Source organism: Salmo salar, chromosome ssa21 (genome assembly GCF_905237065.1).
Source record: "Salmo salar chromosome ssa21, Ssal_v3.1, whole genome shotgun sequence".
NCBI classification, from domain to species: domain Eukaryota; kingdom Metazoa; phylum Chordata; class Actinopteri; order Salmoniformes; family Salmonidae; genus Salmo; species Salmo salar.
Genome location: NC_059462.1, coordinates 24,808,496 through 24,820,904, shown reverse-complemented (window position 1 = coordinate 24,820,904; position 12,409 = coordinate 24,808,496). Strand labels below are relative to the sequence as shown.

At 40.1% G+C, this 12,409-nt stretch overlaps 1 protein-coding gene across 1 annotated transcript in view; it reads left to right on the top strand.

Moving 5' to 3' along the window:
• Window positions 1–289: 289 nt before the first annotated feature.
• The window catches only part of LOC106582013 (SPRY domain-containing protein 7), a 47,689-nt gene continuing 35,569 nt past the window's right edge, over window positions 290–12,409 (top strand). Inside the window, exons 1-2 of the mRNA XM_014164647.2 lie at window positions 290–1,206; window positions 1,382–1,498. Coding sequence (XP_014020122.1) covers window positions 1,110–1,206; window positions 1,382–1,498 — 214 coding nt within the window. The 5' untranslated portion in view covers window positions 290–1,109. The remainder of the gene's footprint in view (window positions 1,207–1,381; window positions 1,499–12,409) is intronic.

The window sequence follows — 12,409 nt, the reverse complement described above, 5'->3', positions numbered from 1 at the left end:
TATATACACACACATATATGTATACATATGTAACAGTATAGCTTCTGACGCTATTAGCTCGCACCACCGCTAACTAACTAGCCATTTCACATCGTTACACATATATATACAAATATACATATATATATATACATATATATACACACATATATACATATATATACATATCTATATATATGAATGCTGATTGCCTGAAAGCCGTGGTATATGAGACCATATAGAACAGGTATGACAAAACGTTTATTTTTACCGATCTAATTACGTTTGTAACCAGTTTATAATAGCAATAAGGCACCTCGGGGGTTTGTGGTATATGGCCAATATACCACCTGTATATATATGAACATCAGGTATGTGAGTTTGCATTGTAAATTAATGTTCAACCCCACCAATGCTCAGTGCATGGATACAAAGTAGCCAATTGGAAGCGCTATCAAAATACTTAGTGATATGCTACTGAAAGTGCTCCTTATATATATATTTTAACTCATTACATATAGGTCTACCCAACAACAATAGTACGATAGTTCATTATAGGCATTTCCCCCTTTTTTTTGACAGGAGATGGAATAGCCACTCCACACACGACCATGTCATGTGTCCCAATGCTTGACACATTGATAACCAATAGCTACTAAGTCACGTGTAAAAAAAATATGTTGACCTTGATTTTCTTCCCTTGTTTCCATGCCATCAGGAGCATCTGCGTATCTTCGCAAGCAATGCGATTGGACGCATTTGAGAGGAGCGTATGTTTGGCTCATGACACTGTGTTATGGATCCCACCAGGTGTCCCTGTTTCATAATGATGGTAGCTTTTCTCATGAGTTCTTTCAGAGCTCGTTGACTTCGTCGATGTGACTCTGTTTCCGGATAATATTTCAGCGCAAGGAAGGTTTCCACTAGTTACCACAGCCACAAATTGGCTGTATCGTAAAATTAATGAAAACTAAAATGTGGTTCGTGGTCTTAATTTAAGGTTAGGCATAAGGTTAGCAGTATAGTTTAGGTTTAAAAATCACATTTAAATAAGTGACATTGTAGAAATACGCGGGGTTTATGACTTTGTGGCTGTGGTAAGTAGAGACGACCGTGTAAAAATTGCTGCGATGTTTACGTGTTGCCTGGGATGCTGCGGAGATGGGGGAACGGGGCATATTCCTCTCAAAGAAATGCCCACCGTCCAGTTAGACACGCATCATATGGGTGAGAGGCAAAAACTTTCCGACGGTTGTGTTTTAAGCAGTAAAGGCCGGTCTGGTTAGCCTAGCTTGGCTAACAAATCAACGTAGCTTGCTAGGGGTCTAACGTCCACCTGGCTGTTTTCAAGGCACTGCAGTCGTAAATAATAAAAAAATATTTAGATTTCTTTCTCCTTCAGGCACCGATGTAGTCATAGTGAAGAGTGGCCGGAGAATATGTGGCACCGGTTGTTGCCTTGCCAACGCTCCCCTGCACCAAAACAAGAGTTACTTTGAGCTCAAGATCCAGTCCACAGGTAAGTAAATTATTGAAAATGAGGCCATATACTGTCCATCTGTCTGTACAGTTGCGATATTAGCATGTATATCTTGGTGAGGCAAACTCCCAACTTTTTTTGATGCATGCCAGCAAAGCCACTACACAACACAACACTAAACTATACATGAATTGCACTATAACGATGACAAACAGTGCCCACAAACTGTTAGGGCCTACATAAAACTGTCCCAACACCTTACCACTGCTACACCTGGCTATCAGCAGAGCCTTGTCTAACAGCGAAACAGTTCATTCAGCCTCATTTTCTGCCTTAAAAAAATATAGCTGATATGGTTGACTTGCTTAAACAAATGTGGTTTCTACTGACAAATGAGATGTACAAACTATGGCGTAAGGGGACGACGAGCGGAAAGAGGCAATCTGTAATTTCGATTAAGACAATGAGCGTGCTAGGACGGGCGTAGTCAATATAACTATTTGTTCAGCACTTTTGAAATGTACAGCAACATAATTCAGAACATAGGCCGTTCTTACAGTATTCTCCCAGTACACCAAGTCAGAAACATAGGATAAATAAACTGGGCAGATAATGAAAGTGCTTACAATATTAGATGATGACATTTTTCTAAAACAGGCTATAGGCTTCATGTGCACCACCAAGTTAGAACAGTAGGCTAAATTCAGGGTTAAAGGGACCAAATTATTAGGGTGAGGCACATGGGCTACTAACAGCTTACTACACAACAAACACTTATGTATACTGTAGCTATGAAAGTAATATTATCTCCCTGGCATATTACATCATTTATGTAGCAGCATACAAGACATTTTTGGACTCACTTTGTTTTGATGTGCTCACTTTAACAGGAAAGTGGCGCGGCAGTCCTTAGTGGGCAAATTTTGTCATCAAAGTCTGGCATTCTCTGGATTTATGGTGCTTTAAACACAACTGGGAACTCGGAAATAAACAACGTCGAATCATGATTACGTCAGTGATCTTCAGGTCGGAGCTCTAGAAAGAGGATGTCTTCCTTTTTTAATTGTAATTATATATTTTTTTGATTGAATATTCGAAACATACAATATACTTGCAGTGAAGCCGCTCAACAACTACACCATACCAGTCATCCAACAGACACCCATTCAGAGCGACATACAGAAGCATCCAGGGTCAATGCCCTGCTCAAGGGCACGTTGACAGATCTCCCACCAGGCCAAAAAATATGAACCCGAACCCTCCAAGATTCCCCCCACAGTTCCCCAATAGCTGTCCCTCAACCATTCGAGAGCCCTCCCACAGTCCCCCCCCCAAGAAGAAATATAAAAATACAATTAATTCCATTCCCCACCCCCAAGAACCCCCCCAATGCACCAACAACCAAGAGAATGAACTAAAGAGAAAAAAGAAAAAGACAGAAGAAAACGGCAAAAAATAAATAAATAATCAACCAAACTAAAAAACAAAGGACATCAAGGACAACTAAAATCATAACAGCAATGCCATCTGTATATGTTTGTGTGCATGTCTGGCACTATTACATGTATGTGTGTGTTCTTGTATGCGTTTATTTGATTGAGAGGGTGTGTATATGCGTGTGTTCAAACACCTGCACGGCATCAGCCTCAGGCAAACCAGCATTAGCTGTAAAAACACTGCGTCATTCAAACATACTTTTTATTATGTTTTATTTTGACTTAATTTTTTACTTTTAACTTTGACCATCATTCTGTCTCCCGCACAGCAACTCCACTCCACATCTCCAATTCCACATCCCAACCCTTAGCTTCCCGCAGCCCATCCCACCTATCTCTGCTGGCCACCCTCTTCGAATTTCTACACAACATATATCTTTCAACTATGATGTGATGTACAATTTCAATCTATCGAATAGAATCCACAGATTACAAGTTGAAGATAAATACTTTTACTTAGAGTATTAGTATATTATTAATTGACTGACCCGGTCTCTCCAGATCTCCTAACAGTACTATTTCTAGGGTCAATTTTAGATCAATGCTATGCATTATCAGCCATTCCTGAACCTGAGGGCAATACCAAAATAAATGGTCACTTGATTCTGTATCCTCACAACAAAATCTGCAGAGCTTCGATGATTTTATTCCCAAAATATTCAACATTTTGTTGGTGGCAAGAATTCTATATAATAATTTTAGCTGAAAAGCATGATGTCTTGATTCTTGCGTTGTTTTATATATCAACTCATTCACCCTGTACCATGGAATCGGTACATCAAAAATCTCTTCCCAACTATTTTGCAATCTGTATGGCACAGTTGTCAACATCCTGGTCCTCAAATTAAACTGGTATACTTTCCTATTTATGCTATTTTTATTCTTCTGCAAGTTTTGATCCTTTATATTGGGCAGACAGACCAGTTCCCCACCTCCTCCCACTGCCACCTGCCTCCTCCATTTTTGGGGTAATGCTGTAATCAGTTGGTCGTACTCTTGGATTGAGCAGACCTTCCTGTACAATTCTGATAACTCCATGAAGGACATAACTCTACCATTCCAATTTACAATATCATTTAAGAACAAAATACCCTTTTCAAACATCTTTCCCATAAATACAGGTATTTTATCAACCTGCACATTTGAGTTCAGCCATCATATTTGTTGTAATATTTGTTCTGTCTTTTCAGGGTGATGAAATTGTAGCCAGCTCTGCAATTCTTGTTTGAAAAAGAGAGACTTTTTTTCAAAGTATCATTTTCAATTCATTGAAAATGAGACATGGCAATCTGCACAAAGGCAAAAACAAAAATTTTAATCAATGGATGAGCTTCTCTTAGTAATCTACTTGAGAACCATTTAGGGTTCAAGTTAAACTTTTGAATAAGTGAAGCTTATAGAGAGAGGTTTAGTGCTTTTAAATTTAATAATCTCAACCCACCCAATTCATATTCATTATATAGATAGGCACGCTTTATTTTGTCTGGTTTAGCGTCCCAGATAAAGCAAAATATGTTTTGCTCATATGATTTGAAAAACAAATCATCAGGAGTAGGCAGCGCCATAAGTAAGTGAGTAAACTGAGATATGACTAAGGAGTTAATCAGGGCAATTTTTCCATAAATAGACAGGTATTTACCTCTCCTCCATGGTTGCAGGATCTTGTCTATTTTTACAAGTTTTCTATTGAAATTCATTGTGGAGAGCTTATTTATATCTTTTGTGATATGAATACCAAGTATGTCTACTTCACCATCAGCCCATTTTATAGGTAAACTGCAGGGTAATGTAAAAGTTGTATTTTTTAAAGATCCAATATGTAATATTGTACACTTATCATAATTAGGTTTTAGTCCAGAGAGTACAGAAAAGTTATCTAGATATTCAATGAGACATTGCATGGATCTAGCTTTCTGACTTATTATAAAACTTGAGTCATCGGCATACATGGACACCTTTGTTTTTAAGCCTTGGATTTCTAATCCTCTGTTATTGGATCTGATTTTAATAGCTAGCATTTCAATGGCCATAACGAATAGATATGGTGACAGTGAACACCCTTGTTTAGCTCCTCTTGACAATTCAAAACTCTGATAAGTAGCCATTATTTACTATTTTACACCTGGGGTTGCCATACATTATTTTTACTAATTTTATAAGAGAATCACTGAAATTTAAAAAAAATCCTGGCATTTATAAATAAAATCCAATCATACTTTATCAAATGCCTTTTCAAAATCCGCTATAAATACCAGGCCTGGCTTCTTAGATGTTTCTTGATGTTCTATTATTTCTAGTAGTTGTCGTATATTATGTCTTCCTTAATTGACCCCCTTATAAACATAACAGACTTATACCAGGAGCTGTGCCAGGCCTGCCACGTATTGACTCATCCAGCTGTAACGCATATAATTCACTGGCTTGTATGCAAAGCAATAATCGTTTCAAAACATCTCCTCTCCATGTCACTGATGCGTCGTGAAACAGTGTTGTTTGATGAAGACATTGTCTGTAGTTTTTTTGGCCTTTTCCCAGCCATATCCGCGGCAGCAGGAAGAATTAAGTCCTCGACAATAGTATGGGGCTTGTCTGTCGTAGCCATCGGTAGCTCACCATTTAGGACGCTTCTAGCCCCTTATTAATGGTATCTGTTGCTTTTAGACATGTCTTACTACTCGAAAGTTGTCTTTATTCTCACTCAAACTCCTGTGACTTATTTTTCAAATTGTCATGTTTAGTTTCTAAATGTCTGCGCAAGAATGAAGGTTTCCCGCGAGAGAGTAACGGTTAATGTGATTGGATGTTAATTATTTGACTAGGCTACCTGTATTTGACATAGTGTTGTTATTTCGCTGATTACTAGATGGTTGAATTTTATTTTTGGCAGTGAAACGAGGCTACTCAGGCAAGAAAAAACCCCAAATGTAAAGCCCCGTTGAAATTATAAATGTACTGTTTGAATTTTTTTTTATAATAATATATATATTTTTAATGTGAATCACATTTAATTTGGCGTACCCCCGACTGCATTGCGCGTACCCTCCCAGTTTGGGAATACCTGGTATACAGGATGCAATTTAAGGTTGAGTGCTGCAGCCATCTAAAGAAACACAGAGACATTTCTGAAATAAAAAGTTAATCTTGACAAAATTAAGAGAGGAACATTTGACATTCCTCACAAACGGGCGTTGGAAATCTCTATCCAGATTCGGACAAAAACCTATTTCTGACATAGTTTACAGCCTTTGTCAGAGCACATTATTCTATTGGGCTTTCGGGAAAAAGATTTCCAACGACCTCCCTCGAGCTCCTTGATGGGGGTGGCCGTTGATGGAGAGCCGCATGCAGGTGGCTAGATGCTGTTCCTCAAGTCTGTTTTGACCTGAAATAACAGAAAGAATAATAAGAGATGGGTGAGGGACAAAGATGATCTACTTTCACATTTAAATGTTCTTACTTGTTGCATTGCAGAGAAGTCCCTCTCACAATTAACGGAAGACACTGGTATAGTCAGTGCAATTGCTCCCAGCTGGGTAAGGCAGCGCTAGAGCTGCCCCCAATCATCAAACTGTGAGGCCAGCTTTGTCTTTGCCGTCAGCTGGTTCAAGCCCTGAAACACATGAAAAACAAAAAGATGTACAACATTAAAGAAGAGCCAACAGTGGTAGTTCAACAGGAAAAAGGGTTGGGCAACACTGGCCTAAAATGTTGTCTTCAAAAGATTATCACACTCATGCCATACCTTGAATACTCCAACTAGCACATGTTGCTTGTAAGAGGGCCACTTGCAGCACAGCAGCTTCTGGCGCTTGTAAGAACTGCCTGGAGAGGAGGGTCAGGTTAAAGGTGTTTATCTTCTCACTAGAGAACACAGCCTGAGGTCCAAACACACTGAAGGCCCCCAGAATCTCCAGGTGCTGGAACCTCCGGTCTAGGCTTTCCTTGAGGCCAACAAGATATGGATTCATGACCTAATTACAGCACAAAACAGAAAATGAGTGATTAATAGCTGTCTTAGTTTATCCAACACAATTGATGTAACATTGTTTTCATCACAACATTTGAAAACAAATGTTTTTACCTTCTCTCTGAACCAAGCCCAGAACTGCTCCCTGGTCTTGGTCTTCTCCAACGGGCCTCTCCCTCTCCTCCTCCTCGATGTTGAATGTGCCCAGACCCATTGGGTCATCGAGGTCCTGGTGGACTTGGCTCAGAAAGGACCCCTGGGAATCACCAGAATGTTTAATGGCGAGGAGTGATGCCATTGTCACAGGGACCTACAACACGAGTTGTTTTGCTTGAAGTTATTATAATGAAGTGTCAATAGTTCTTAAATATTTAATTGCGTAGTGCTGTCCTGTGACTGTTAAACTGACACATTTGCGCATGTTTGAACATGAAGATAGAAAAGAATGTACCTGCTCTTTTATGGCCAGGAAGTTTACATCCTCCTTTTGGAATACTTTTCAAAGCCGCGTCAGGCGTGGCAACACGTCCGCCTGCAGGTAAAGTGCTGCCACAAATCTGAGAGTTAGAAAAGTTTGTCACTCCACAATGATACATCAATTGACAATACAAAACAGATTTTAAAAGCCACATTGTGGACCACTCAAATAGAGTTTTGAGTCCACTATAATCTATAATACATGTAGGCCTACCTGTACGTGGCACAGAAAGCGTAGAGGCCCTTAGCAGTTGGGCACCGGTTCACCTCCACCTCAGCCAATACTGCGCTGAGGTTTCGCTGAAGATTAGCCACGGCCAAGTGCTGGGACAGCCAGCAAACATATTTCACTTCCTGCAAAATACATTTATTTTGAGTGTAGATGCAGTAGGTAAACAAGAGGAGACCAGAGTAGCCAAGTGAAGAAATGTGATGCATAATCTCACCTTCACTTTTAAGTACTAAAGGCCCAAGGTCACTGAAGCAGCTTTCAAGACTTCTGTCTTGTTACCGCTTTTGGAAAAGTAACTCTGGAGCTGCTGCAGGTGCTCCTTGATAGTGTCCATATAGGGGACCTCAGCTGATGCATCTTTACAGGCCAGAGCAAGGCAGTGGGCAGCACAAGCCACAGGCACCGTCCACGGGAAGGCATCCTTTAGCTGTTTTGCCACACCGCTATGTTGTCCTGTTTGTATCACAGGACATACTGTAAAATATATTTTTTGAAGAAATTGTTAATGCTAAGACTTTGTGTTGTGTCCATACCAGTCATCACTGCAGCCCCATCACTGCCCAAGGCTGTACAATCTCTGTTGGTATCTTTTTGATATGCAGCACCACCTTGATGGCGGCAATGATGGTGTCTGCCTTACCATCAGGGACTGACACCAGGTCGAGGAACTGATTGTAAAGGTGTCCCTCTTGATCCATGTATCTGGAAAACATACAAAAATCCATACACAATTTGATTATTACTCATGGATGACTGTAGAATATCACAATTAAAAATAATTGTACAACTCTAATTGAAATAATACCTGACATGTAAATCCAGGTACTTATTAGTTGCCACATCTGTAGTTTCATCAGGCTCCAGGCCATTGGCTACATATGTCTGGATGTCATGGATGATAGGCTCCTCCACAACTTGAGCCAGAATCTTCAACATTTCGTCCACTATTATGTGTGACCTGTAGTTTGTGTTCTTGCCAATCTTCAAGTAAATGAGAACAATGTGAAATAAGTCAGGTGATATTTAAATAACAAGTGAAGAAAATATGAACAAAAATGCCTTGAGCTTTTGTGAAGTAGTCACAACCCAGCAATTCAGCAAGGTCCAGCAGTTCTGGGAAGTTTGTGTGATGGGCCTGCTCCCGCTTTGTTAGATGGTACAGACATTTAAAATCCACAATGACGGCCTCGTGCTCAAGCACTGTGGTTGGCTTGATGCAACCATGACTGAGGAGCATGTGAACAGCAACAGACATAATGCGTTATTGCTGAGCCACGGTTAGTGCACAATCTGAGACATCTTTTACATTAGAAGACATTTTGAGAAATGGAAGGATCCAATAGACACTTTCCATGTGGTGCTCTATCCCTGAGTGCCGGTTAATATAGTCCAGCCGATGAATCTGGGCCCCTATTTCAATAAAAGGGTGCTTTGACACACCCCTTTTAGCAGTCTGCCTATGTTGACGGCAGAGGCGGCAGAACATTCCTAGACGGGATGTAGAGTGTAGTTTAGTGGAATTACTGGTGTCTGGGGCAATACCTATTACAGATAGCAAGCATTACAAAACTACACATAATGCTGTAGGCCTTACTCCTCTCCTCCTTTTCTCCTTCCATCTCCCCTCCTGGCTCTCTCTTCTGCTCCTCTCTGACCCTCATGCATCCCTACCTCACTCCCGGGATTCTGCCTCTTCTCTGTCTAGTAAAGTAAGCCATACACTTATAAAAAATGATAGCTTAAGCTTTTAAAGAGTTAGCTAACTAAATAAAGTTTCATTTAATTCAGGCTGATTTGACAGCTAGTTAAGTTAATGTTACCTGATACTTGTCTCTGCGCCCCATTTCTTTTTCATTGCTGTGGCGGGAAATATTTCAATAAACTAATGAGGCGAAAAAATCGAATTGAAGACCGATAAATGTATCTATCTTGCTTGCACTTGAATCTTCCAAATGAACTAGCTAACTTGCTAGACTAGTAACGTTTGTTAACCATGTTTCTATCACTAATATTATATATCTAAATGATGTTAGTAGAGTTTTTAGGTTATAGCTAGCTTATGTAGTTGGCTAGCTAACGTACCTTTCTTGCAGGTTTTCACATAGGTGCACTCTGACGTGATTCAAGTGAATTGTGTTTCGTGCCGCAAAGCTTCTGTGTTGGGCACAGGTTCACTCTGAAGTGATTCAAGTTATTGTGTTTCGCACTGCAGAGCGCTGGTCACTGGCGCGCTGTGTTTCTTGAGTTGCAGGCTGACTGCCACAGAGCTAAATAACCTTCAGAACTATGTTGAACCCAGACAGATTATCTATTTACCAAGAAAAGTGAATGTGCTTTACAGAACTTTATTGAAACTGTGTTTGGTAGAAATAGGATGTTTATTTTTGTGTGGCGGCAATGATTTTGCCCTGGCGTAGCGCCACACGTAAATGAACGCAGAGGAAACACTGACGTGATTTGATGTCATTTTATCTGTGGCCAATGACTTTGAGCCTTCTTGGCAGCACCGGTAGATTTTTGCGGTGACGTAGTGTCCCCCTGAGTGACAGAACACTGAGCCAATCACGGTGCAACTAGAGAACATTACCAACCCCTATGCTCCGTATTTTCCGATGGCTGCCCCACCACCACAGAAAGCAATGAGCTGGGCTGAAACACCTGCATTTTGGAGATGCCTTACTCAAGAAAGCAAAAAAGAGACCATGTTTGTATGCGGCTTTATTAACTCAATGATTATTATTATTTTTTATTTTTTTTACATTGTTTGCAAACTCATATGTGACACGCATGCAAAACACACATTTATAATTATTATTTTAAGCTAAACCGGTGGGGCTCTACCTGCCCTGAATGACGGGTCGCCACTGTGCCTGTCTATGTGTGGGAGATAAAATAGATAAGGAACTAAGGGTAATGTCTTTTGGTGTGGGTGTGCGTGCACAGAAGGCAGGGTATGTACTATGTACCCCATTCATACTGTAGATGCTAACTGTTTTAGCACCTATTGACAATAGTAGCTTCTGACCGGGGGTGTTTTGTTAAGCGCCCCGATGCTAGTCTAAACATTAACACCCATCGCTTGCGATACGTTTTTGGAAACATAAGGAATGTATCTTTCATATCAGTGTGAAATAATTTTCTAAAAAACAAAAGGTTCAATTACTACATACCTTTTTTATAGGGTATGATTAGTGTTCCCACACGGCCATATTCCATGTCACATCGCTTGGTTACAGACAGAAGACATAGGCGGCTGGCTACCTGTGCTAATTGGATATCTAGCCTGCTCTGAATACATGTGTGTAAGAGTAACTGGAGAGGAAGTGTAGTTCATCAACTTCTTTGGTATTAAGGCATTCGTAACAATATGTGAGTTCCGCCACCTACTGTGCGGGTGGATAATAAAGATCCCCAAAATGAAATAATGCAGGGTTAAAAATGAATAAATGATAGTATGGATATACAGTTGAAGTCAGAAGTTTACATACACCTTAGCCAAATACATTTAAACTCAGTTTTTCACAATTCCTGACATTTAATCCTCGTAAAAATTCCTTGTCTTAGGTCAGTTAGGATCACCACATTATTTTAAGAATGTGAAATGTCAGAATAATAGTAGAGAGAATGATTTATTTCAGCTTTTATTTCTTTCATCACATTCCCAGTGGGTCAGAAGTTTACCTACACTCAATTAGTATTTGGTAGCATTGCCTTTAAATTGTTTAACTTGGGTCAAACGTTTCAGGTAGCCTTCCACCAGCTTCCCACAATAAGTTGGGTGAATTTTAGCCCATTCCTCCTGACAGAGCTGGTGTAACTGAGTCAGGTTTGTAGGCCTTCTTGCTCGCACGCGCTTTTTCAGTTCTGCCCACAATTTTTCTATAGGATTGAGGTCAGGGCTTTGTGATGGCCACTCCAATACCTTGACTTTGTTGTCCTTAAGCCATTTTGCCACAACTTTGGAGGTATGCTTGAGGTCATTGTCCATTTGGAAGACTCATTTGCGACCAAGCTTTAACTTCCTGACTGATGTCTTAAAATGTTGCTTCAATATATCCACGTAATTTTCCTCTCTCATGATGCCATGTATTTTGTGAAGTGCACCAGTCCCTCCTGTAGCAAAGCACCCCCACAACATGATGCTGCCACCCCCGTGCTTCACGGTTGGGATGGTGTTCTTCGGCTTGCAAGCTTCCCCCTTTTTCCTCCAAACATAACGATGGTCATTATGGCCAAACAGTTCTATTTTTGTTTCATCAGACCAGAGGACATTTCTCCAAAAAGTACAATCTTTGTAGTGACTGGGTGTATTGATACACCATCCAAAGTGTGATTAATAACTTCACCATGCTTAAAGGGATATTCAAATGTCTGCTTTTCAAAAATGTTTTACCCATCTAACAATAGGTGACCTTCTTTGTGAGGCATTGTAAAACCTCCCTGGTCTTTGTGGTTGAGTCTGTGTTTCAAATTCACTGCTCGACTGAGGAACCTTTCAGATAATTGTATGTGTGGGGTACAGAGATGAGGTAGTCATTAAAAAAATGTTGTTGAACACTATTTTTACACACAGTGAGTCCATGCAACTTATTATGTGACGTGTTAAGCAAGTGTTCACTCCTGAACTTGTTTAGGCTTGCCGTCATGGTAAATAAGAATTTGTTCTTAACTGACTTTTAAAAAAACAAAGGGGGTGAATACTTATTGACTGAAAGCATTTCAGCTTTAATTAATTTGTAAAAATTTAAGAACATAATTCCACTGTGACTTTATGAGGT